Source organism: Garra rufa, chromosome 25 (genome assembly GCF_049309525.1).
Source record: "Garra rufa chromosome 25, GarRuf1.0, whole genome shotgun sequence".
In the NCBI taxonomy this organism is placed as follows: Eukaryota; Metazoa; Chordata; class Actinopteri; order Cypriniformes; family Cyprinidae; genus Garra; species Garra rufa.
This window is the reverse complement of record NC_133385.1, coordinates 30388791-30416206: the sequence shown is the minus strand read 5'-3', so window position 1 is coordinate 30416206 and position 27416 is coordinate 30388791. Positions and strand designations below refer to the sequence as shown.

General features: G+C 33.9%; 2 protein-coding genes across 5 annotated transcripts in view; both read right to left on the bottom strand.

The window, feature by feature from the left end:
- uevld (UEV and lactate/malate dehyrogenase domains) overlaps positions 1-9816 on the bottom strand; it is a 19564-nt gene extending 9748 nt beyond the window's left edge. The window contains exons 1-7 of the mRNA XM_073831970.1: positions 9685-9816; positions 9395-9479; positions 9183-9248; positions 8913-9076; positions 5018-5159; positions 4846-4934; positions 4643-4748 (exon numbers count right to left, since the gene is read on the bottom strand). Coding sequence (XP_073688071.1) covers positions 4643-4748; positions 4846-4934; positions 5018-5159; positions 8913-9076; positions 9183-9248; positions 9395-9479; positions 9685-9726 — 694 coding nt within the window. The 5' untranslated portion in view covers positions 9727-9816. The remainder of the gene's footprint in view (positions 1-4642; positions 4749-4845; positions 4935-5017; positions 5160-8912; positions 9077-9182; positions 9249-9394; positions 9480-9684) is intronic.
- Positions 9817-17116: 7300 nt separating this feature from the next.
- Positions 17117-25882, bottom strand: spty2d1 (SPT2 chromatin protein domain containing 1). Of its 4 annotated transcripts, none has more exons than XM_073832058.1 (7): positions 25381-25882; positions 24434-24629; positions 24231-24345; positions 20513-22072; positions 18117-18273; positions 17944-18021; positions 17117-17611 (listed from the first exon to the last, which is right to left on the bottom strand). In XM_073832058.1, exons 2-7 carry the CDS (start codon positions 24455-24457, stop codon positions 17512-17514), a joined length of 2034 nt encoding a protein of 677 aa, XP_073688159.1. In that variant the 5' UTR covers positions 24458-24629; positions 25381-25882; the 3' UTR covers positions 17117-17511. The 4 variants fall into 4 exon arrangements, with proteins under 4 accessions (XP_073688159.1, XP_073688158.1, XP_073688157.1 ...); XM_073832057.1 differs by lacking the exon at positions 24434-24629 and adding an exon at positions 17708-17797; XM_073832056.1 differs by lacking the exon at positions 24434-24629 and having other exon boundaries at positions 17117-17797.
- Between the last annotated feature and the right edge of the window lie 1534 nt (positions 25883-27416).

Sequence of the window (27416 nt, the reverse complement as noted above, 5' to 3'; positions counted from 1 at the left end):
ATATATATATATATATATATATATATATATATATATAAAATATTTAAGAAAAAAAGCAAATTAAAATGACAAAGAATATAAACAAATCTAACTCAAAATATTAACAAAAACTAAAATAGTATATCAATAACAACAAAGTGAATAATAATCTTAACATCATGGAGGACTAAAATTATTAATACATTAATTATAGAATGTAATTTGGAGATTAATGTAATTTTTATATTAAATATCCCAAAGTGGACATATGTGACCCTGGACCACAGATCCAGTCATAAGGGTAGATTTTTTTTTTTTGACATCAAAAAAAGCTGAATAAATAGGCTTTCATATTTATAATCCTGGTAACACTTTACAATAAGGTTCATTAGTTAACATTAGTTAACCACATTAGTTAACATGAGCTAATAATGAACTGCACTTAAACAGCATTTATTAATCTTAGTTAATGTTAATTTCAACATTTACTAATACATTATTAAAATCTTGTTAACATTAGTTAATGCAGCGTGAACTAACATGAACAAACAATGAACAACTGTATTTCCGTTAACTAACGTTAATGAAGATTAGTAAAAACAGTAACTAATGTATTGCTCATGGTTAGTTCATGTTAGTTAATACATTAACTAATGTTTAACTAATGAACCTTATTGTAAAGTGTTACCATAATCCTGTGGAACAGAAAGTAATTTTATACTCCTAGCCACCCTGGTGTGCTAAACATTTTTAATATTAATTGGAATATCCTTCAGAGATATTTTACTTTTTTACAAATTTTTAGGTGTGCCAATAATTGTGAACTAGAGAAAAACATTTATTACATAATTAGATTTCCCCCCCCATTTTCCATCTTTTTACTTCAATGAAAGGTTAGAATTCTGTGAATTTTTCAAATGAAAGATCTAAAGGATAAACGATGCAGATTTATTTTCACAGTCACCTTTGCTCTTATTTACTAAGGGTGCAAATATTAGTGGAGGGCACTGTATTGTGAGATTCACCCTTGATTTTACTAATTTAGTAACTAACTTCAAGATAGGGATGGCGAAAACTAAAAAATTTCTTGACCGACCACCGAGCCTCATTAGCCGGTTGAAACCGGTTAACCGATTAGTTTAAAATATGGTACGCTATTTGAAATAACAGCCATTTCGAGCCGCGCCTGCAATTTCGCAACTCTGTCGCATCTCTCTGCCGCTCTGCCTCCCGCACACACACACACACACACTGCCACTCACATCACTTTTTAAAAATCCCCTAGGATATTATTTTTGTTGAAATTAAACAAACGAGTAAATTACTATTTAAAAAAAATTGGTTGTTAGTAGGACTAATATTCGTTCTGTGGGTTGGCATTCGATTTTAAATTGAGATTCAATATTCGTTTTTTTTTTTCCATACACCTTGCATCCCCCGCAAAACGGTTCTCATTTGCGCTTAAATATGAATGAAGAAGATCAGACTGCTGCGCCACTAACACAGAAACAGCAACAACAAAAAAAAGAGAGAGAGAGAAATTTAGTAATATTTGAGAGACACTATAAAGTACAGTCGGGCCCACTTAAATGGTTTAAGCAAAACTAGGGCTGTGACTGTCATAATGACAACTGCGCCTCTGCTTTAAATGCACGCATAGGCTAAAGCTGACCGCAAAGCCCCAGCAAAAATAATTACCATGAATGTGTCGGGGGAAAAGTAGGGAGATATTTGAATTATTTATTAAAAAACTAGTATTTGACACAAAGATGAAGTTGACGATCCTGATGCCATTTGCTCATTGACGCGGCTTTAATACCTAAATGCATATGCATTAGGCCTATAGCTATTGGAAGAGTTTTGTTTTCGATTTGAATTATTTAAATTATTTTTTTTACAGTTTCGGATGATATATTAGTCTTACCTTTATGAGCAAAAATGAAGTTTCACATAGCGCTGGCTGGCGCTTCCATGTTCTGCAAAGCGTGCTTATATCTATGGGTTTTAATTGAAATCGTGATGACTTGGTCGTTACTTTAAAAAACAAAAACTTAAATTTAACAAATAAAAAGTGTTCCAAATATATGTCTAAATTAACTTTATAACCTAAATAAACGAAAATAAATGTAATCACTTTGCTATTAAAAACAGCAGCTGTGCAGTGGGGAAGAGAAAGAGAAACAGACCGGTTCCAGTCGGACTCGAGACAGTAATCTGATGAGCTGTCGGAGAAGGTCCGGGCGAGGTTTTAGTAATGTTTGCAACGAATGTTTCTTAAATAGCCGATTTAACATTCTTATTTAGGCTAGATTCATATTTAAATGTATTATTTATTTGATTTATTTTAGCGTTTTGTAGGCTGATTGTTCACTGAAGGAAGTGCTCAAATAAACACGCACGTTTGTTAATAATGTTTGGGCCTCATTTATTTTGGGTTTCAACATAATATACATAGGCTGTGTATTTTATATAGGCTTATATACACAAACGTTATATATAATGTATATATTTATTTATTTATAAATAATTTAGATATGAACAATTTATTTATATATAAACACCGCGCCATTTTTTCGTTCTACTTTTATTTAAATAGCCTACCCTTTACGGTGCCAGTAATCACTGTGCTAATTTCTGATTTGGGAGTGATTTGTTTGTTAAAATTTTTTAGGCTACCTTATTAAAAGTATTGCACTTAACAGACCTGTGTGTTTTGTATCACTAGCGCGGTGTCCGTTCATGAAGCGGATAAGCTCTGCCTGCGTGAGGCGCGTCGCATCCAGCAATGTTCTATTACAATTTATTAATTCTGAACGTGTGGTGTGTCCATATTGCACCAAAATGCAACACTGCACTCCCTCGGGTCCACAGCAAAAATCGTTTGGATGAACTGTTCTCGACATAATAAAAATGCAAACAGAAAGACATACAGAAATTCCTGCCTTTATTAGAGAGAAGAATATGTTCAGCCCCTCCCACCGAAGCTTCGAAGCTCAAAAAATGGTATTCGGACCAGCCCTAGTTGTTAGACCGTTGTGTTCTTTTGTGTTGACATGCAGATGTTTGGATAGGCCTATTGGCCCATGTGCGCCGTTGCGCGCAAAGTTTGTATATTTTAAACACTTCCGAGGATAGTGGGGGTCACGAGTCACTGGCACGGTTATTTTGGGGGTCGTGAGCCGAAAAGTTTGGGAATCCCTGGCCTAATAGACTGCAACATGATAAAACCAATGGATAAAACAGGCACCTTCAGAATGCGTAAAAGACGCACCGGCACTTTTTTTTTTAACCGACTACCGACAACTTTGACCGGTTAACGTTGATACGGTCAACCACCGGTCAAACGGTCATCGGTTAACATCCCTACTTCAAGAAGTTAACTTTAACTGTTCTTTCCATGGTAAACCTGAGGATATTTTCCATAGAGATGTTCCGATACCCTTTTTTCCTTCCCGATACCGATTCCGATACCTGGGTGTGTAATTGTATATACAGCTGTAGATAATACTAATAAATTATTTTATTGTGTGCTTCAGACTTATTCCTTAATAAAACAAACATACAGTGATATATAAAGAGAACTAGAGTATTTTTATTATATGACATACATTTGACAGTAATATTTTTTCATATAGTTAGTATTACTAATCTGGTTTTCTGACGTACATCAGCCCTGTTTATAACAGAGAATTTTGGCCAGAATTTGAAAGATTCTCACTAGATCTCGCAGCAACCTTATTCATTGTGCGGCATTTTCAAATGCTCCTCACTGGATCTCGCAGCAGTAACAGTGTTGCAAAATCAACGTTGGCTCCTGAATAAAGCTGTTCGGGGTTTGTGCAAGTTTGTTTGCGTTGCAGTCCAAGCTGATAAACGGTCAGCGCTGAGCAGCTCAAACGTGTCGTGTTAGTTTCACTTTCGTTTCGCGTGCCATTTTATGTTTCTCATCTGAGACAGAAATGGCAGAGCTTATGAGTTGAACAACGCGGTGGTCGCGCCAGTGTGACCGCTCACGAAAATAAGTAACACTGGCAGAAAAATTGGTCACAGTCTGGAGCCCTTTAATATTACCGCAAGTGTCCCGCGCGCTTCAGTACAAGGAGTAAACAAACCACGCGCCTGTACAATTCATTAACACAGAACCACGCATTAATTCACATTTAAACAGTCGGTTTTGGCTTAATATTAGTCCATATCACGATTTGATTTAAGTGTAATGAACTACCTTTGATTAATGCATCAAACTTTGACAAATTCCGTGACGTTCCGCGTTAAACTGTAAGTTCCATTTTGACTGGATTCCGCGATTCCGTCCGTGTTTTCCGCATCGCAGAAATCATAAAGCCCTACATATGAGACATGCCGCCGTTTTAGCGGACAAACTGCTAGCACATTTGTATTTCTTCTTCGCTGCTCTAACAGTGGTTGCTTGTGGCAACACTGTTTGCATTCTGAGAAGAAGAACTGGCTTCCGATTTGCTAGCGGGAATAACTTATATCTTAAGAAAATGGTATCGGATCGGTACGTGGGTTCAAGTACTCGCCGATTCCGATGCTAGATTTTTTTGTGGTATCGGCGGGCATTTCCGATACTAGTATCGGAATCGGAACAACCCTAATTTTCCATGTGTGATAATGTGTTAAATATAATGATGAAACACACCTTTTGAGACCTCGACCTTTGGCAAACTGAAGATCTCCAAATCCATTGTGCCACCTTTGGTTGAACTCTCAGGGATGTCGATAAAAACCAGTTTGTCAACACAGCTCTGTGACGGAAAGCGTGACAATACAGCTCTGTCATAAAAATGTGGTTACGTAGCCATGAGCTATTTCTGGCAAACAAAAGACAAAAAATGTAGTTACTTTTGCCATTATACTCAACACAGCAGCTATTCCCAAATCTCCCCCGCCAATCACAGACACCTTCACCTCCTGATCAAGACGGTTTCCACCTACGACAGCAATTGCAGATCATATCATGATTTGAAATCATAAAATTCCCACCTGTATTTTTTGACTTTCAACTCAAACAAACCTTCATTAAGGGCGATATTTGACACATAGGCCAGCAGATCATTGGGATTGTTGCTCTGGGCTGAAGATTTGGTCCCCAGTGGAGGTTCCTCCTCAAACTTTGTGATCATCTCTGCTAGAAGCCCGTTCACAGTTGACTTTGGCTGCAACGATGACATTCATTTTACTATTATTTATGTATTGTTTTAATTACATATACAGACATTTTTATTATTTATACACTACAGTGGTCAAGTGCACAATAATTAACAATTTTTTATGGTTGTGCTTAACAAGGCTGTATTTATTTGATCAAAAATGCAGTAAATGCAATAATATTTTTAATATTATTATAATTTAATGTAACTGTTGCATCATCACTGTAGTCTTTTTTGTCTCATGTTAATACGCTGATTTTCTATCAGTATTATCAATTACTATAGGTGCTCAATTATTAATAAGGTTCCTATTATTATTAATCTCTAAAACAGTTTTTGCTACTTCATATTTTTCTGGAAACCTTTCAAAAGTTTTGGGTAAATACTATTTTATTTAAATTATTTTTTTTATTGTATTAATTAATTAGTTTGCTTGTTTGTTTGTTTGTTTTTGTATTTATTTTAAGAAAATAAATTAATCATTTTATTTTATTTATTTATTTTTGACCTGCAGTGTCCTTTTTTTTTCAATTATTTGTTTAAACAAATAATTGTATTTACTTTTTATTACATTTAATAAAAATACTATTTTTATATGTCTAAACATATTTTTCTCTAAAAAACATTTCATAATAAATTAATTAACTAAAAAAAATCTAACTTTTGACCTGCAGTGCACATTTTTTTTTATTATTTACTTAATAAATAATTTTATTTATTTTATCACATTTAATAAAACATATTTTAGTAATCAGTTAACTGAATCTAAACATAAACACGATTTTATTTCATTTTTATTTTATTTTTTAAAGAAAAGAACATTAATAATTTAAATAATTTTATAATGAATTCATTTTTTATCTAACTTTTTGACCTTTTTTCAATTATTTATTTTAATAAACAACATTTAATAAAAATATTTTGTAGAATATTTTAGTAATCAGTTAACTGAATCTAAACGTAAATACATTTTTTTTAAAGAAAAGAAAAATTAATATTTTTATTCACATTAAATTGTTCAAAGGTGACCATTCTTTTGAACTTTCTATTCATCAAAGAAAAAAAAAAAGAGATATTAATTTACAAAATAATATTAATACACAAAAATATTAAGCTACAAAACTGGTTTCAATATTGATCGTAGGAACTATTAATAATAATTAAGTACCAATAATAACTGACAACAATTGAGCAGTAAATCAGCATATTACAATGATATCTAATGGATCATGTGACACTGAAGACTGGAGTAATGATGCTGAAAATTCAGCTTAGTTCACAGAAATAAATTACATAACAAAAATATCCAAACAGTTATTTAAAATTTTAATAATATTTCACAATCTTACTGTTTTTATTGTTCTTTTAATCCAATAAAAGCAGACTTGGTGAGCAGAAGAGACTAAGAAAAATCTAAAATAAATAAGTAAATAATTAATTAACTAATTAATTAATTAAACAAACAATATATTAATACTTAATTTTTACTTGAAAAATAAATTAATCATTTTATTATTTTTATAATTAATTCTTTTTTTTTAATTCAAACTTTTGACCTGCAGTGTTTATTATTTTTATACTTATAAATAATTTCATGTATTTTTATTATATGTAATAAAAAATACTATTTTTAATATTTTAGTAATCAGTTAACTAAATCTAAATATAATTTTTTTCTAAAGAAAAAAATAATATTTTATAATTAATTAATTAAAAAAAAAATCTAACTTTTGACCTGCAGTGTACTTTTTTCAATTACTTACTTAAAGATATAATTTAATTTATTTGTATTACATTTAATAAAAAACATTTTGTAAAATATTTTAGTAATCAGTTAATTGAATCTAAACATAAATACAGTTTTTTTAAGAAAAGAAAAAGAAATTAATAATTTTATTAATTTTATAATTAAGTCATTTTTTAATGTGTAATAACATTTCAAAATATTAGTTTTTACTGTACTTTAATTCAAATAAAAGTCTCAGTGAGCAGAAGAGACTAAGAAAAATCTAAAATGAATAAGTAAATAAATAAATTAACTAATTAATTAATTTTTAAAAATTCAAACTTCTGATTTGTACTGTGCACTATTTTTTTAATTATTGATGCAAATAAATAAATAATTGAATGCATTTACATTTAATACATTTTTTAATAATCAATTAACTGAATCTAAACTGTTTTGCACATTCTGCAAATAATTTAAGGCGAGACACTGCAGGTGAATAGGGTAAAAAAAATTAACTAATAGGTATCGCCTTATTTAAATATATTCAAGTTTTCTCAAATGTTAGGTTTAAATATGCAAATGAGGCATTATTTAATTAAATATGCACTAATTTGCATACATCTCTAGTACAAAAATATTAACACTTGATGAAGTCAGTTTCAAAATTCTTGTTTAATTATTTTTGTTTGATTTTGTTTTTTTGACACATTAGAGTTAAATGTTTTTACAGAGGGAATCTAATTTTTGTCACTCCATAATTCAGGAAACACTATATTCTCACAAATTTAGAGGGAATACAATTTTGTATATAATCAAGCAAATTATACAGTGCCTTGCAAAAGTATTCATACCCCTTCATTTTTTCACATTTTGTTTTGTTGCAGCATTTTGTTAAACTGCTTTAAATTACTTTTTTTTTTCCCACATCAATCTACATCTCATACACCATAATGACAAAGCACAAAACAAGTTTGTAACAACTTTGCAAATTTATTAGAAATAAAAAACTGAAAAGATCCCATTGCAGAAGTATTCAAACCCTTTACTGGGATGCCTGAAATTTAGCTCAGGAGCATTCATATTGCTTCTAGATGTTACTACACTTGGAGTGGAGTTAAACTGTGGCAAATTCATTTGAATGAGTCTGATTTAGAAAGGCACACACCTCTCAGAAAAGGTCTAACAGCTGAAAATGCATATCAGAGCAAAAACCAAGTCCTGAGGTCAAGATAACTGCCTGTAGAGCTCAGAGACAGACTTGCGTTAAGGCAATGATCTAGAGAAGAGTTCAGAAAAAAATCTGCTGCATTGAAGGTTGACAGAAGCATTATCCATAATGGAAAACGATTGGAAAAACTAGGACTCTAGAAAATGTCTGCCAGCCCCCATCCAAGCTGACAGAACTTGAGAGGTGAAAATGTGAGGCAAAGAATGGCAGATAATTGTCAAATGCAGATGTGCAAAGCTTGTCACATCAGACCCAAAAAGACTTGAGGCTGTAAAGGTGCTTCAACTATGCACTGAGTTAAGGGTATGAATACTTATGCAATGGACTTATTTCAGTGTTTTATTTTTAATAAATTTGTAAAAATTGCAAATCTGGTTTTTGCTTTGTCATTATTATGGTGTATGGAGTGGAAATTGATGTGGGGAAAAACTACTTTAAAGCAGTTTGACATAATGCAGCAACAAAACAAATTGCGAAAAAATGAAGGGGTGTGAATAACCTTCGAGATATAAAAAGGAACAAAAAAGTAAAGTTTGGTGTGTGTAAGTGCTACTGAAGTGGAGATTTATGGCTCAGTGTAGGAGGAAAAACTCCTTTTGAGAAAACGGGATTTAAAAATATGAATTGTAAATTAAATCTATCGACACAAATAGATAAAGTGCTATGAAAGAAAGACTTAACTATGCCTTTTGGATGTTTTCTTTCCACTAGTCTGAAAAAAAACACTTAATGAAACACCAAAAAGGCCCAACATTTTTTCAGATGCCTGAAAAAACGAATGAATGATTTGAAGTTTTCTCACATGGTCCCAGTTGTGCAGGCCCAGCAGGTGTATTCTACCCTTCGAGTCGACGTGTTTACCCTCCCGTATGACCATGCTGGACGTGGGTCTCAGGAAGCAGATGGGAGGCGTGAAAGGAAAGGACTCCAAGAGCCACAGCAGGATGGGCAGGTTATATGAGTGTCCTATGAATACATTACCATCCACACAGACACAAAAAGTCTTCTGAGCAACTATGACATTTCTAGCATTTTCCTGGTTCAAATACACCAGAGATTCATTGAGTCTCACCTTGATATCTGACAGGGATGTTTCCAATCACTTTGAGGAGATCCTTCTGTAAACTGTCACTAGATACTGCAAAATACGTTTCAATAATGACTATGTATACATAAACAGACATATCTGATATATAATATTACTAGTATAGAATTTGATTATATTATAAATATATGAATTTCATATATTTTGATGTGTTTTTTATTAACATCATAATGACTTACTGTATGTTCCAGATACTACTTTCATATCAGGATGAAGGCGAGACACTTTCTGTAGCTCTTCAATAGCAACATCACGAAATTTATACTAGTAAACAACAACAAAAAAAAAGAAGTAACATGTTAAAGAAAATAATCCGTATTTAAAGGCTGGGTATTAAACGTGATTTTTAACGACTGACTCGCCTTTTCAAACAGGTTTAACCAGTGTCTACCCTTTCATCAACCTTAATTCATTAACTCTTAAAGATTAACAGCGCATACATGCGAACTAGCATTTAGGAGTTACTCACCTTAGAGAGAACTTTCCTCACAGACTCCGAGTTGAAATCCATTATCTGTGTTTAGTTCAAACTAAGTTTGAAAACCGATTAAAAAAGTCAGAGCTGTTCAATCTCAACCGGGTAATAAAGTGAAACTTCCGCAAACACATATCAGCTGACTGCTACGGCAAGCCGAGAGGAATGATGCCACACAAATACAAATGCAAAGCAATACAACAATGGAAAAGCGTTATTGGAGGTATTGATATCTTGGATATTAAGTGTAATAACTCACACATTAGAAAATGTCTTATTTGAGATGTCAGCAGTTACCCAAAAGCAAGTGGAAATCAATTCTTCTTCATACCGGCTTCTACTGAGAAAATATGGTCGGCATCTAATACATTTTTACTGCCAAATAAAGGTAAAGGAAATACATTTGAAGATATTACACAGGTACTATCCTTGTAACACTTTTATTAACAAGTTTATGACCTTAATGTTCATTTTGTAATTTAGAAAATGAAACACTCACTTATTTTGTAACTGTAAATATAAGACTTTTAAAAGCAGATATCTATGTTGGTTTTTTGATATGTTTTATAAAATAATTAAAATGGATGAATCTATGATCCTTTTTCTGAATTGCATTTCTGGATCAGAGGTAATTGATCTGATTCTTCTTGGGAAGTTTCATATACATAAAACAAAAATAATGTCTATTACTCCCTCTTTTAATTTTTTTCTGGGAAGACCTTAATGTATTTTATGACTCATTGATTTGATTTCAATTAGAAACAAGTAATATATAAAATTGTCTCGAATATGATACTTGTTATATGTATCTCCCACTTTTGTCTGTGTTCTGTTTGATGTTAAGTATCTTTGTAGATTTGTTTCTGAAAGAGAAATAAAAAAAACAATGGGAAGGCGATTTAACTATTTTTTTTTTTACTTTTAAGTAAATAAATATATAAATACAAAATACTACTACACATAAAATATAATTAATGGACGTCTGAGATTATCATAGAAGACATGGGTTTTTGAAGAAGCTATTTTTGAATGTTATATGTATGTATCATACAAGTAAAGTAGGCTATATTTACAGTATCAGTCAAAAGTTTTTGAAAGGTTTTTAAAGGAACACTCCACTTATTTATTTATTTTTTGGAAATAGGCTCATTCTCCAACTCCTCCCGGGTTAATAAGTTGAGTTTTACCGTTTTTAAATCCATTTTGCCGTTCTCCTGTTCTGGCGATACCACTTTTAGCGTAGCTTAGCATAGATCATTGAATCCTATTAGACCAATAGCATTGCATTCAAAAATGATCAACGAGTTTCGATATTTGTCCTATTTAAAACTTGACTCTTCTGTAGTTATATCGTGTACTAATACCGTCAGAAAATGTAAAGCTGTGATTTTCTAGGCTGATAAGATTAGGAACTACACTCCCATTCTGGCGTAATAGTCAAGGAAGTTTGCTGCCGTAACATGACCGAAGCAGGCGGAGTATTATCACGCCAGACACATTGGAAGTTACCTAGCTGGGAACTTATTTCAGGCGCTGCGTGATATTACTCTGCCTGCTGCGTCCATATTATGATATAACTGTAGAAGAGTCAAGTTTTAAATAGAACAAATACCAAAACTCATTTTTGAACGCGATGCTATTGGTCTAATAGGATTCAATGATCTATGCTAAGCTATGCTAAAAGTGATATCGCCAGAACAGGAGAACGGCTGAATGGATTTCAAAACGGTAAAACTCAACTTATTAACTCGGGGGGAGTTGGAGAATGAGCCTATTTCCAAAAAAAAGTGGAGTGTTCCTTTAATGTTTTTTTAAACATTAAACCTGCATTTATTTGATCCAAAGTACAGCAAAAACTGTAAGATTATGATTTTTTTTACTATTTAAAATAACTTTTTTCTATTTGAATATGTTTTAAAATGTAATTTATTCTTGTGATTTTAAAGCTGTTTTTTTTGCATCATTACGCCAGTCTTCAGTGTCACATGACCTTGCAGATATCATTTTAATATTCTGATTTGCTCCTTAAACAACATTCATTATTATTATGTTGAAAATAGCTGAGCAGATTTTTCTCTGGTTTCTTTTGATGAATAGAAAGTTCAGAAGAACAGCATTTATCTGAAATAGAAATCTTTTGTAGCATTATAAATGTCTCTATCAACATTTTTTATCAATTTGAAGCAACCTTGCTAAATAAAATTGTTCATTTCTATCGATTCTACGAAATGTAAAATGTTACAAAAGCTTTTTATTTCAGATAAATGCTGATCTTTGGAGCTGTCTATTCATCATAGATGAAAAATGTACTCAACTCTTTTAAATATTGATAATATTAATAATAATAATAATACTTTTTTCTTGAACAGCAAATCAGCATATTAGTATGATTTCTGAAGGATCACGTGACACTGAAGACTGGAGTAATGATGCTAAAAATGCACAGAAATACATTACATTTTAAAATATATTCACATAGAAAGCCGTTACATTAAAAAGTAAAAATATTTCACAATATTACTGCTTTTGCTGTATGTTACATTAAGTTAATGCAGGCTTGAGGCATGAGCAGAAGAGACTTCTTTAAAAAAAAAAAAACATTGACTCAAAAGTTTAAGATCAGTAAGATTTGTAATAGTTTTTAAAGACGTTTCTTATGTTCATCAAGGCTGCATTTTTTTGATCAAAAATACATAAAAAATGTAATATTGTGAAATATTTTTACTATTTAAAATAACTGTTTTCTATGTGAATATATTTTAAAATGTAATTTATTCCTGTGATACAAAGCTGAATTTTCAGCATCAATACTCCAGTCTTCAATGTCACATGATTCTTCAGAAATCATTCTAATATGATGAAACCTGTGATTTTCCCCCCAGGATTATTTAACAAATAAAAAGTGGAAAAGAACAGTGTTTATTTAAAATACAAATCTTTTGTAACAATATAAACGACCAACTAAAAGTTTGTTGTTTTTAAATATATTTAATATAGAACATCATTTTAAACTGTAATAATATTTTACATTAAAAAAAATCATTAAGAAAAAAAAAAGAAACCATACTGACAAAAATATTGACATGTTGATTGACAGAAACATGGACGGGGCTTATCGTCCCACATTTGTAGTCTCCTATAGTCATTTGTCACCTTGTAGCAACATATTAGTCATTTTATACATTTAATAAACTGAACATACGTTTACGCCCACTGTAACTATTACTTTTATTCACTAACATAAAAAAGACCTAATTCATTTTTCATAATGTTTAAGGAAATTAAGCTTATTATACGTAAAAGAGAACATTTTTTAATATTATTTTGCCCTTTTCTACTCATTATAATACAGAACTGTTATATGCATATTCAGTTTAAATCCTTTTCATGTGCCAAATTATTTAGTTTAATCTTATCTTTATTTACTGCTTTTTTTTCTATAAACTTCCATTATTTTAGCTTTATCTACTCACTATGTACTGTTAATTACTTATGGTCTATAATCAAATGATTATCATTTATTTCATATGTTTATTGGCTTTAATTTATGTTTAGTTCATTTACTTATCTTAGTAAACTTTTCCAAGGACCCTCTAGCGCCCCCATTTTGAAAACCCCTGATAGTCAACTAAGTAAATAATAAAAGTAAATAATAATAAACATAAACAGTATTTTTTATTTTAAAAATGTCCATAAACCTTGCATCAACTCTGTTACCGTACCATATTTTGCCTTTAAATTATTACAGCAAATTGTCACTTTCCGTCACTGATTTAATCTGAACACTGAAAAATGTGTGCTCTCTCTGGAAAAAAAAAAAAAAAAAATCATCTAAAAACTTCTTACACCATTATTTTATAAAACGTCAAAACTGTTACCATAATATTAAAAGGAAAACAAAATGTATCATTGATCACACATTTGGGTTATTTAAAAATCGTTTAATCATGTTTTTATTAGTGTCATGTGCTCTTAGCATCTATGCTACCAAAGGGAGTTTTGGGCTAAAAATGTAAAATTGTCAAATCTGTTACCATCCAACTTTATTACCAAGGTACAGAAACAATGATGACAGTACGTAACAGAACTGTCAGTTCATCAGGGTCAACTCTGTTTATGAACTATTTGCACAAAAACAAAAAAGTGAAATTGTTTAAAATCTCTACAGTCTAAACATTACAATTACAATATTTTTAAATCTTTATTTATTTTTCAATGAAAAATTCTTGCTCCAAGTGGACGGATGCATAGGTGAAATATTATCTCAGTTGCAAATGTTGGTACAGTGTGGAAAATAATAATAATATTTGATCCCCTGCTGATTTTGTACATTTGCCCACTGAAGAAATGACTAGTCTATCATTTTAATAGTAGGTTTATTTTAACAGTGAAACAGAATAACAAAAAAATCCAGAAAAATGCATTCCAAAAACGTTATAAATTGATTTGCATTTTATTGAGTGAAATAAGTATTTGATCCCCTGTCAATCAGCAAGCTTTCTGGCTCCCAAGGTGTCTTTTATACACATAACAAGCTGAGATTAGGAGCACTCCCTTTAAGACACCTGTCCACAGAAGCAATCAATCAATCAGAGTCCAACTCTCCACCATGGCTAAGACCAAAGAGCTGTCCAAGGATGTTAGGGACAAGGTTGTAGACCTACACAAGACTGGAATGGGCTACAAGTCCATCGCCAAGCAGCTTGGAGAGAAGGTGACAACAGTTGGTGTGATTATTCACAAATGGAAGAAACACAAAATAACTGTCAATCTCCCTCCGTCTGGGGCTCCATGCAAGATCTCACCTCGTGGAGTTTCAATGATCATGAGAACGGTGAGGAATCAGCCCAGAACTACACAGGAGGATCTTGTCAAAGATCTCAAGACAGCTGGGACCATAGTCACCAAGAAAACAATTGGTAACACACTACGCCTTGAAGGACTGAAATCCTGCAGTGCCCGCAAGGTCCCTCTCCTCAAGAAATCACATGTACCATCTGAAGTTTGCCAAGAACTGGGGCCTGTACCATGAAGCCGGATTAGCTGGCTAGCCAGGTAAATTTCAGCTTAGTTTGCACCAATCCTGGGTTTTAGGTACCATGAAAGTGGCTTGGCTTTTAGCAGCGTTCATTGCCATAGTAACTTACACTCCACGGCTAACCTGCTCCAGGGCAGGTTATGTTCTGGATTAAAGATCTAAAACTGACATCAGACACAAAAAAGTCACTTCCCTAGTTTCTCGTGCTGCAAATTAAAGGTCACTAGTAAAAAAATAAATTAGTAAATAAAATTTTGAAAAATAATGGTCTGGCTTTAATGATAATTACTTATAGTTATTTTATATTATTTATATAATTATTAGTCCATTACACACAAGCAATTTTAGTTTAAGAGTTATTATGAATAATTTATTTTAAATTATGTTAATATATACAGATCGTATGTAATATAAATAAGGTGTAGAATCTCTCTCTCTCTCTCTCTCTCTCTCTATATATATATATATATATATATATATGTATGTGTGTGTGTGTGTGACCCTGGACCACAAAACCAGTCATAAGGTTAAATTTTATCAAACTGAGATGTATACATCATATGAAAGCTCAATAAGCTTCCTATTGATATATGGTATGTTAGGATGGGACAATATTTGGTCGAGATACATTTATTTGAAAATCTGGAATCTGAGGTGCAAAAAAATCTAAATACTGAGAAAATCACCTTTAAAGTTGTCCAAATTGAGTTCTTAACAATGCATATTACTAATCAAAAATTACATTTTGATATATTTATAGTAGGAATTTTACAAAAAATCATATCATGGAACATATCTTTACTTAATTTCTTAATGATTTTTGGCATAAAAGAAAAATCAATAATTTTGACCCATACATTATATATATATATATATATATATATATTTACTTAACACGTTTCACTTGTGAGTGCACTGATAGAGCAAGATAATTTATTTTATTTGTACTCTTTTATAAACAAGTATTTTTTTTTTTTTGTTTAAATGCGTTTAAATTAATCTCTTAAACTTTAGCTAACTCGTTAAAATTCAACCAAGGCTTGTGATTGGCTGTTTGCCACTGATGTCACATATTCATGTGCATGTGCTCCACAAACTCAGGATCAAAACCTGAGTTGACAAAGAAAGTTGATGATCAGCATCATGGTACCAACAAAGCCGGATTGGAGTGGTTTAGTTTTGTCAACTCGAAATTAATCCTGTAACTCTGAATTAGTTTAACTACCATCATGGTATAGGCCCCTGGAGAACTGGGTGAAAGTGTTGTGGTCAGATGAGACCAAAATTGAGCTCTTTGGCATCAACTTAACTCGCCATGTTTGGAAAAGAAGGAATGCTGCCTATGACCCCAAGAACACCATCCCCACCGTCAAACATGGAGGTGGAAACATTATGCTTTGGAGTGTATTTCTGCTAAGGGGACAATGGACAGAGACATGTACCATCAAATCTTGGGTGAGAACCTCCTTCCCTCAACCAGGGAATTGAAATGGGTCATGGATGGGTATTCCAGCATGACAATGATCCAAAACACACAGCCAAGGCAACAAAGGAGTGGCTCCAGAAGAAGCACATTAAGGTCCTAGAGTGGCCTAGCCAGTCTCCAGACCTTAATCCCATGGAAAATCTGTGGAGGGAGCTGAAAGTTGCCAACGTCAGCTTCAAAACCTTAATAAATTGGAGAGGATCTGCAAAGACCAACTACAAGAAACGTCTGACCTCTGTGATCGCCAACAAGGGTTTTACCACCAAGAAATGCATTTTTTGTTATTCTCTCACTGTTATAATAAGCTTACCTTTAAAATTATAGACTGATCATTTCTTTGTCAGTGGACAAAAGTATAAAATCGGCAGGGGATCAAATGATTATTGCAACAAGGATTCTTCCTACTATGATATCTACACATTGCCTAATTTGTTTGTAACAGAGTTGACTAACCATACTATAAAGAAATCAGTTTTTTTTTTCATTAAAGGCAAAAAAGAAAGTAACTAGTATTTGGCAAGCACTGAATAAGCTTGGATATGTTTTCAATAACTTTTTGAAATACCAATTGTATCTCATGTAACACGGTAGTGGATTCTTACCGTATATGCAGCACGTTGTGTTTAAATGGTACTTCATTATTCTTCAAGGAACACCATGGTATTGCAATATTGCTAATATTGACAAGTTGTCTAAATGACGCAATAAATATGTTGAAATGTGAACGATGTAATTTGCATTACAAGCACGTTGTGCAACGTGACCAATGTGTTCCACAGTACAAAGTTAATATTTGAGGTTCATCCCAGTGAAAGATAACTCATTTTCACTTCAAGGTTTCTGTAACCAGATCCACCATTACAGCGACAAACACGGAATTAACAAAAGACAGGACAACTGAATCTGTCAAATCACTTTAACAAAAGAATACATTGGAAAAATGGCAGTCTTCTGTCTTTTTTTCACCAATTAAATAGCACAAGTAATAAAATAACTCTCCCTAAATTAGGACCAATCTGGAAGTTGGTGCTTGAGATGTAAGGCATCCACATCGATATACTTTCATGGTTTCTACAGATACAAAAAATGCTATTGTGATTCTCAGATATTATTTTCATATATTATTTTCTCCGAAAGCTCAGCTATGTCAGATGGGCTCTTGATAGTGCAAACCTGCTCCCATGGCTTGGGCATTTAAATAAATAGTGTAACAACGTCGGCGGCGCTAGAAAGGCATTTCCATTTCCCTCAGGTCTCCCCAACCAAATAAGACTAGATCAAAGTCAAGTAAGGTAAACTATATCTTTTTCCTGTTTGCTTTCATTGCTAGTTTTCTTTTCATCTCCTCCTCCTCCAAACGCAATTCCTCTTCATCCTCCTTGATTCCCAGGCGTAAACTGAGGCAGAAACAAAAACAGACGTCATTAAGGAAGGCAATTTCTGCCGGTCCTCTACGTAAACGGAGAGAAGCGTTTCAGAAACACAATCATCACAATCATTTGCTCTTCTTGGCATTCTTCCGCTGCATCTCCTCAAGTTCTCGTCTTTCCTCCTCCTGGTCCTCAAGCACTGCCATGCGCAGGCTAATCAGACAATTAGGGACGAGGCAAAACACAAAAAACACACAGAAAAGAAGGCAACAGTGTGATGATTTGGTGACAATGATGATGAACCAAAGCAGTTTGTCACAACTACTATTGACCCACTCATTTTGCAGCTGAATTCTTACCTCCTCGCTTCCTCTTTCTGCTGGTCTTTCCAGCTGCTCTCCATAAACTTCAGTGCATAGTCGCTTTCGTCTTTATATCTGTTGGAACAAAAGACAATTTTAATACAAAGCGTGTAAACACGTCGCCTTTAACAAAGATCTTTTATGTAACCTTAAACTGGGCAAGAACTTACTTGCTCTTGTCATAACCAAAGATTTCCCTGATATGTTTTGAAATTTCATCTTGTTCTTCTCCTTCATCGTCGATGAAGTCATCCATCTCTGAGTCATACTCTTCCTCATCCTCATACTTGCGTTTATAACTGGATGTTATGGGAGGCAATGCTGATCCTTTAAAAATAGGAGGGGATATACTTCAGAAACATGTAGGAATACACATAAGGAATTAATTTTGCGTCTGAATACAAATTAAAGACAAACGTCCTTGTTTATGGAACATAGGAATGCATACGTGCGCAAATCATCCATAAACTCATTCAACGCAAACAATCGAAGCAACAAACAACCGAAGAATCGATTCACACAAATTAATTCCGCTTGTTCTATACATTTCAAAGACGCTACATTTACATGCAACTAAATAATCAGTTAGTAATCAGATTATGGCTCAATCAGAAATGCTTAATGTCAAGCTTAATCAATCTGAATGAGCCTAAAACTAATTTAATTTTGATCAGGTTGGGGGGCAGGGGTAGTGGGTGTAAACTTGAAATAATTTGATCAACAGGGAAAACAAAGAATATAAACGCTCGAATCTGACGTCTTTTCAATCAGTTATTAAAATACTTTGCTCATGTTCCATTATACATATATTTACATAGGTTTTACATTTTACAAACATGCCTACTGCTAATGTGCTTAACATCTAATGTCCCTGCATGACAGATGGAGGCACCGGTGCGGTCACTTGCTCTTAAAATACATTTTTGGTCATATTGATAAAAGTATACATCTTTCGAATCTGTAAAGACTCTACGTTTACTTGTGTGCACTCAGAATAACGAAACGCTATGCTTTTGTAAAATAATTAAAGCAAACAGGATGCGCTTTCTGCCGTCTCGGTCTGTGTGAACGGTGATTAGTTCACTTCCAGAACAAGAATTTACAGATAATGTACTCACCCCCTTTTCATTCAAGATGTTCATGGCTTTTTTTCTTCAGTCGTAAAGAAATTATGTTCTTTGAGGAAAAACATTTCAGGATTTCTCTCCATGTAATGGATTTCTATGGTGCCCCCAAATTTGAACTTCCAAAATGCAGTTTAAATGCAGCTTCAAAGAGCTCTAAATGATCCCAGTCGAGTAAGAAGCGAAACGATCAGTTCACACAGAGCAAGAAAAGACGAGTGTTTAAGGTTAAAAAGCATCTATATTGTATTTTTTGTCATTACGCTAGATAAGACCCTTATTCCTCGGCTGGGATCGCTTAGAGCCCTTTGATGCTGCATTTAAACCGCATTTAGGAAGTTCAAATTTGGGGGCATCAAGTCCATCACATAGAGAGAAATCCTGAAATGTTTCCCTAAAAAAATAAAATAAATTGCTTTATGACTGAAGAAGGAAAGAGATTAACATCTTGGTTGACAAGGGAGTGAGTACATTATCTGTAAATTTTTGTTTTGGAAGTGAACTAATCCTTTAAGCGCGAAACTTCGAAACTCCATGTATTACATGGGATAAAAAATATATCTATAAAGAGTGAAACCTCTACTTTTAAACAAACCAATTCAAATAGAAAACAAATGTTCTCAGATTATGTAACTCATATGAAACAGGCGTATCACTAATGCGGAAATCTACCGACCTAATCTCTTAAGCCGAAAACAAAAAAAGCACTACTTTAGCAATAAATTGTTAAAACGTTAAAGCAGGCTCCTTGCTGTTTTTCCCTGACACATTCAGAATTATTATTTCTGCCGGTGCGCTGTGTCAAGATTTTTTTGTGTGCACTTGAGCGCTTATTAAGCCACGTGGCAATTAAAAGCTCATTATTATGATTTATATGGTTTATCCATAAACGTGCGACTAAGTCGGCTAACATTTAAAATGAACGACTACTAGTCGACCAGAAAAATCTTTAGTTGAGGGCAGCCCTACTTATATGCCTAATGAACAAGAAAAAGGACTCCTAGATTTGTAGATGATTCACCAATTCAGCTGTTGGAATATTCAACCTTTGCAAAGCAAAAAGGATTCTTCACGACAACAGGTTTTTGTTAATATCTTAAACCTCAGTTGTAAGTTAATTTACATATTCCATTAAGTGGGATATGTTTGTTTTGAGCAGAGGTGTCCAATCCTCTTCCTAGAGGGGCAACGTCCTACAGAGTTTAGCTCCAACCAGCTCCAACACACTTGCTTGGATGTTTCTAGTGAGTCTGAAGACCTTGATTAACTGGTTCAGGTGTGTTTTGGGTTTTAGGCAAACTCTGCAGTACAAGAACAAGTTTGGACCCCCCTGGTTTAGCGGAACAAGTGTGAAATGCTTTGTGTTATTTTGGAATTGGGGTCTGTTGTAACAGTAGTTCACTGGAAACACATTGCCATTTAGAGATTCTTATAACCCTTACCAGAAGGTCTAACCAGGACTCTGTGGCCTGAGGGGCCAATCACTGTCCTGGTGCCTTGGGGGCCTTGGGGACCTTGAGGTCCGGGAGGTCTTGGAGCCATCCCAGGTCTCGCTGCAAAGTTCTTTGATGAAATAGTCTCTGAAATAACAGTGCACTGAGGTCTTCCAGGGCCAGAGCCCATGCCGTTGACCGGTCTCCCAGAAACAGCACCTCGTGGTGGTCCATTTAGGAAGGCCTTGGAGCTTCCAGGAATTTGCTGACCTTGCAAACTCCCACCTGGTCTTGGTTGCTTTGAAGGGTCACCAGAAGAAGGTCGTGCAAGTCCATTGCTCCCAGGCCGTGATAAATGTCCTGGTTTTGCTAGTTTCTGAGGTGGCCCACCCCTCTCAGAGTTACTAGGTCTAACTTGCCCAAAGTTTTTGTGTGGTCCTTGATTTGGTCTAGCTGCACCAGGTGCAACTCCAGCACGAATTCCCGAAATACTTGATTTTCCTTGAGGTATTGAGGTATTCCCCTTCTTTGGGGTAAGGTCACTTGAGGCTGTGGGCCTTTGGCCTTGTGTGGGCCTTTGGCCTTGTGTGGGCCTTTGGCCTTGTGTGGGCCTTTGGCCTTGTGTGGGCCTTTGGCCTTGTGTGGGTCTGGATGGTGCTTGTTTGGATTGAACGGGCGCGCCGTTTTTCATGGCAGCTTTACCATTTAAGGCACCTGAGGAGCCTGAGTTTCTGTCTTCGTGCGGTTTGGCAGAACTTGGAGTTCTTTCACTGGATGCTTGAAGCTTTGGCTTTTTGCTGGTACTACTTGACTGGTACTTTTCCCCTGATGGCTTGGTACTACTTGACTGGTACTTTTCCCCTGATGGTTTGAAACTACTTGACTGGTACTTTTCCCCTGATGGTTTGGAACTACTTGACTGATACTTTTCCCCTGATGGCTTGGGCAATTTCCCAATTTTGCCATCTCTGTCTACATTCTTCTTTTGTGAACTTGAGCTGGATTGTGATCGACTGTCTTTGTGTCCTGAATTCTTGTCCGGTTTGGCTTCCCTCCCTCTATCCTGATTCTTAACTCTGCGCTCCATTTCGAGTTCTCTAATCTCCTCTGCTGTTCTAAGCCTCTCATCGGTCTTCTTCACTACTTTCATTTCAACAGGTTCAAACTGCTTCTTTTCCGCAAGTTTCAAGAGGTCCGCAAAGTTCATTGACGATGGAGGGGGTCTTGCTGGAGCACTGGGTTTTTTCGGTTTGCTGTCAACTCTGTTGGAGAACTCAGGCCGAGGCGGAGGCTTAACAGGCACGCTTTGTTCTTCAGATTCAGAATCTGTTCCCTCATATTCATAATTATCACCATCATCATCGTCGTCATATGTGTTCGACGATGTTTCTTGCTCTTCTGATCTGTCCCCTTTCGACCGCCTCTTTTTAGGCTGTTCTATGACAGGGACGCCGTTGTAACCTCTGAAATTGTCCTTGGTTCGTGAAGCCATTGCTCTCGCCTTCCTGTCTGATTTCAGCTCCACTCTTTTGGCCAGCAGTTCCTCTTTTTCTTTCTTATTCTGTAGTTCTAAGAAAGTGAATGAGAGGAACATCAAAATATGAGATCATATGAGAAGTGCCATTGTTATTTTCTCACCCTCATGTCTTATTCCTGCTCCTGCAAGGCAAATATCTAATCCTGATTGGCCCTATAAATCCTACTATATCATAATTAATACCTACATTTCTAAGGCTTCTAGGTCATCATTTGCTGACAAACATGTTATACTGAATCTACTACATGTATAATGTCATTTGATCAATAGTTCAAAACTTTTTAGCACGTAAAAGGCCATTTGATATAACTGCAAAAGCGCCCCCCTTCAGGTTGTGGCTCACGTGTCCTTTATAAACATAAGAACAACCTTTATACTGTTAGCAGTATTTCAAAATGAACACTTAATGGGGTAAAGAAACTTACACTACCAGTCAAAAGTCTTTGAACAGTAAGACTTTAAATGTTTTTAAAGAAGACTGTTCTGCTCACCAAGCCCGCATTTATTTGATCCACAGTAAAATGTTAAAAAATATTTTTACTATTTAAAAAAAACTGCTTTCTATTTGAATACATTTTAAAAAGTATTTTTTTTCCTGTGATCAAAGCTACATTTTTAGCATCATTACTCCAGTCTTCAGTGTCACATGACCATGTAGACATCATATTAATATGCTCATTTGTTGTTCAAGATTTTTTTTTATTATCAATATTTTTAACATAATAATAGTATTACATGGTTTTGCAGCAAATCAAAGTATTAGAATGATTTTTAGTGACTGGAATATGACTGGTATAATGATGCTGAAAATTCAGCTTTGAAATCACAGAAAAAAATTATATGTAATAAATATATGTATTATATGTACAAAATATATTCAAATAGAAAACATTTTAAAAAATGTACTGTTTTCACTGTACTTTGGATAAAAAAAAATGCAGGCTTGGAGAGCATAAGAGAGATTTTAAACATTAAAAATCTTAAAGTTCAAAAACTTTTCACTGGTAGTTTACGTTTACTTGATTATCCATATATTATTTCTAGGAGAAAAAAAAACAACACGTTAAAATGCGAGCATCAAACATGATCCACCAGGCTTTTGATTTTGATTGCTTTTTTGTTTATCTTTTAAACATAGTCTTGCATTGCATTATGGTTTTCACACAATTAAAACTACAGAGCTTTGATCACAAAACTAAGCATTCAAATATCTTACCTCAGATTTAAGATTTTGTCATGTTCCAACAAACCATACATCAACGGAAAGCTTATTTATTCAGCTTTCAGATGATGTATAAATCTCAATTTTAAAAAATTGACCCTTATGATGGGTTTTGGGGTCCAGGGTCACATATGATGTCCTTCTGCTATTTTCTTTATCTTATTTTGTTTTGCATTTCTTTTTGGAACTGGGGGGTGTTCCATAAACCAAGTTTACCAAATAAGTCAGGCTTATTTCAGTTAGTCTGACTTATTTTGAGCCAAATCAAGTGACAATAAATTAGACTAACTGAAATAAGCCTGACTTATTTGGTAAACCTGGTTTATGGAACACCCCCCAGATTGGTCATAGACATTATTTATCTAGCTTATGCACCTCAGTTTGTTTGAGTGGAAAATAACCATTATTTGTGGATAAATTTGGCAATGGTCACTGAAAAGCTCAAATTGTTTTTGGGCACAATAACAGATTTACAAGCAAGATTTATGTAGGTGGGTCATTTTTGGACAGGGACATCACACGTGTAACAAGTTTAGAGAAAAAAAAAAAACTCCAAGAAAGTGCAAAAAATATTTTGAGGGTGGGGAATTTGATGTGTGAACAAAGTCAGTATGTGATAACTTTAGCTTTTTCTGGGAAATAAAAAAATTCAATCTGGGTCAAATACCTGGAACACAACAAGAACATGAACTAGATTTCTGTGTATAAAAATGTGTACAAACGGTTGGTTAACTTTTTATGTGATTGAGGTCAACTATGACGTGACACGTCTAAATTTCACTTGGTCTGCTTTTAAGGTCAGCACCCATCCCCTTCATTTTAATTATATGAAAGAGAACTATCTTTTGTGGTTGAAGACTAACAGGCTTGCAATGACATGACAGCAAGTAGACAATGACTTGGATGGACCATGAATTTTAGAAGATAATCATTTTATGCACAGCTAAACAAGGTTTATAAAAAAGCACCTTTTTTCTTTTGATCAGTGGCCTGTTTTTTCAAGAAGGCCTGCACCGCAGCTGAATTTACTCCCTTGATTTTGACATCTTTCTTGGGTGGACCGGTTTTCAGGCTGTACCGCTTCTATAAAAGACAGATATGATTAAAAACCACAGAAATGCAAACACGTGTATATGAAAGTACATACAAAATTTACAGATAATGTACTTACCTCCTCGTAATCCAAGATGTTCATGTCTTTCTTTCTTCAGTCGTAAAGATATTGTGTTTTTCAAAGGAAAACATTTCAGGATTTCTCTCCATATAATGGACTTCTATGGTGCCCCCGAGTTTGAACTTCCAAAATGCAGTTTAAATGCAGCTTCAAAGGGCTCTAAATGATCCCAGGCGAGGAAGAAGGGTCTCATCTAGCGAAACAATAAAACATTTACAATTTATACGTTTTAATCTCTACACAGAGTACACGCAGAGCTAGACAAGACGAGCATTTGAGGTTAAAAAGTATATAAATTGTAATAAATAAATAAAAAAACGATCGTTTAGCTAGATAAGACCCTTCTTTCCTTGGCTGTGATCGTTTAGAGTCATTTGAAGCTGCATTTTGGAAGCTCAAACTCGGGGCACCATAGAAGTCCACTATATGGAGAGAAAACATGATATGTTTTCCTCAAAAAACATAATATCCTAATGACTGAAGAAAGAAAGACATGAACATCTTGGATGACAAGGGGGTGAGTACATTATCTGTAAAGTTTTGTTCTGAAAGTGAACTACTCTTTTAAATGACATGACTTGTGAGGCTTTTTCTTAATATGGAGGCAAAATGATTCAATATTAGTCTAAAACAAAATATATTGGCACAATACAACAGTAATCCTGCTGAAAAAAAAAACAGCATATGCTGGTTAGGCATGTTTTGGGGCTGGTTTATGCTGGTCCTTAACCAGCAAAGGACCAACATAAACCAGCATCCCAGCACCAAAACATACCTAACCAGCATATGCTGTTTTTTTTTTTTTTCAGCGGGGAAAACATCTGAATTAATCAAACTGCATGGAGATGGATCTTCCCAAGGCATCGATTGGACATTTTAAACTACTGTAAAGCTCCTAAATGATGTTGTATTGTTATTGTCATGTATTTTTTCCTCATACATACCGGTATGCTGCTGAGGCCTTGGTTTTGGGAGGCGATGGACAGCACGCTGTCGAAATCCATGATCCCGAACTGTCCACAGCTCACTTAACTTAGCTAATAGCAATAGCTACCACTCACCAATCGACTAACACTAACCTCAGGCAGCCTTTGTGCCCGAAAATACAGTCTGAAAATCACCCAAAATCAGCCCTGCTGTTAAAACCAAACGAGTATTGGCGAAAGGAGAAGCTAACTAAGAGGAAACCCTCGATTAAATCAACTCCCTTCAGCTTCTGTGCGCCATATCGGATCAACTGTTGTGTATGTAAACCTTTCAAACAAAGCAGAGCTTCCCAGGTTAATAAAAAAAAAGTTTCGTTGTGTTTTCGTTCAGTGATACCGGATCAGTTTCCCTAAATTGTCGTTAAACGACATGAAACGAAAAGGCTATAAAAACAACGCGAATATGGGAAAATCCTCTTGTGAGATCTGTGTTCTAGATGCAACAACCAAACCCACGTCATCCGGTTCACGCTCCCAACGTAACTTCCGGTTGTTTAAGACACGCGTTTACTTCTGCGTTATCTTCTGTCATCAATTTTAATGTTGTGTATATAAGATCAAAAATAATAGTTTACGATAAAAATAGGTTACTAAACATGAAAACACAAATCTCAGTAAATACACGCGCTTTTCTCGTTTATTTTTTATAGAGAACATTTTTAAATGCAACCACATTATTAGGAAAATAAGCTACATGTATAAGTGAACAAATATGTGACCCTGGACCACAAAACCAACACAGGTATATCTGTAGCAATAACCAAAATTATCGATTTTTCTTTTATGCCAAAAATCATTTGAATATTAAGTAATGATGATGTTTCATGAAGATATTTTGTAAATTTCCTACCGTAAATATATCAGAACTTAATTTTTGATTAGTAATATGCATTGCTAAGAACTTTATTTTGACAACTTTAAAGGGGATTTTCTCAATATTTAATTTTTTTTTTTTTTTGCACCCTCAGATTCTAGATTTTGAAATAGTTGTATCTCGGCCTAATATTTTCCTATACTAACAGAAACTTACATCAATTGAAAGCTTATTTATTCAACTTTCAGATGATGCATAAATGTCAATTTCAAAAAAATGACCTTTATGACTGGTTTTGTGGTCCATGGTCACATATAAATTAATGTCAGTGTATTCACTTCCAAAAAGTTTTTGAACAGTAAGATTATTAATGATTTTTAAAGAAGTCTCTTCACCAAAAAACCGCAACAAACTGAAATATATTTACTATTTCAGTTACTGTTTTCTATTTAAATACATTTAAAATTGAATTTATTCAAAGCTGAATTTTAGCATCATTACTTGTGTCACATGATCCTTCAGAAATCATTCTAATATTCTGATTTGCTGCTCAAAAAAACGTTTTTTTTTATTATTATTATCATGTTGAAAACAAAGATTTTTTTCAGGTTTCTTTGATGAATAGAAAGTTCAGAAGAACAGCATTTATCTGAAATAAAACTCTTTTGTAACATTATAAATGTTTATCAACACTTTTGATCAATTTTAAGCATCCTTGCAAAATAAAAGTATTCATCATTTCTTTCGCAAAAATAAATAAAATATACTGACTAGTACTGACGCTTTTGAATGGTATAGCGTATATAGTGTTACAAATGCTTTTTATTTTAGATAAATACTGATCTATGATTTTTTTTATTCATCAAAGAATCCTGAAATAAACTATTCAACAGTTTTAAATATTGATAATAATAATAATAATAAATGTTTCTTAAACAGCAAATCAGCATATTAGAATGATTTCTGAAGCATCATGTGACACTGAAGACTGAAGTAATGATGCTGAAAATTCAGCTTTGATCACAGGAATAAATACATTTTAAAATTTAATTTATTCTTGTGATTTCAAAGCTGAATTTTTAGCATCATTACTTCAGTCACATGAGCATTTATCTGAAATAAAAATCTGAAACATTATACATGTTTATCATCACTTTTAATCAATTTCAAGCATCCTTGC

Bases quoted from the DNA above. Each gene is read 5' to 3' on its own strand.
- spty2d1 (XM_073832055.1), bottom strand. From the start codon at position 25,440: ATGGATTTCGACAGCGTGCTGTCCATCGCCTCCCAAAACCAAGGCCTC. The intron at 24,346-25,380 runs GTATGTATGAGG...TGTCTTTTATAG, and splicing joins AAGGCCTCAGCAGCATACCG to AAGCGGTACAGCCTGAAAAC. The intron at 18,022-18,116 runs GTAAGTTCTTGC...TTGTTCCAACAG, and splicing joins TTTGGTTATGACAAGAGCAA to ATATAAAGACGAAAGCGACT.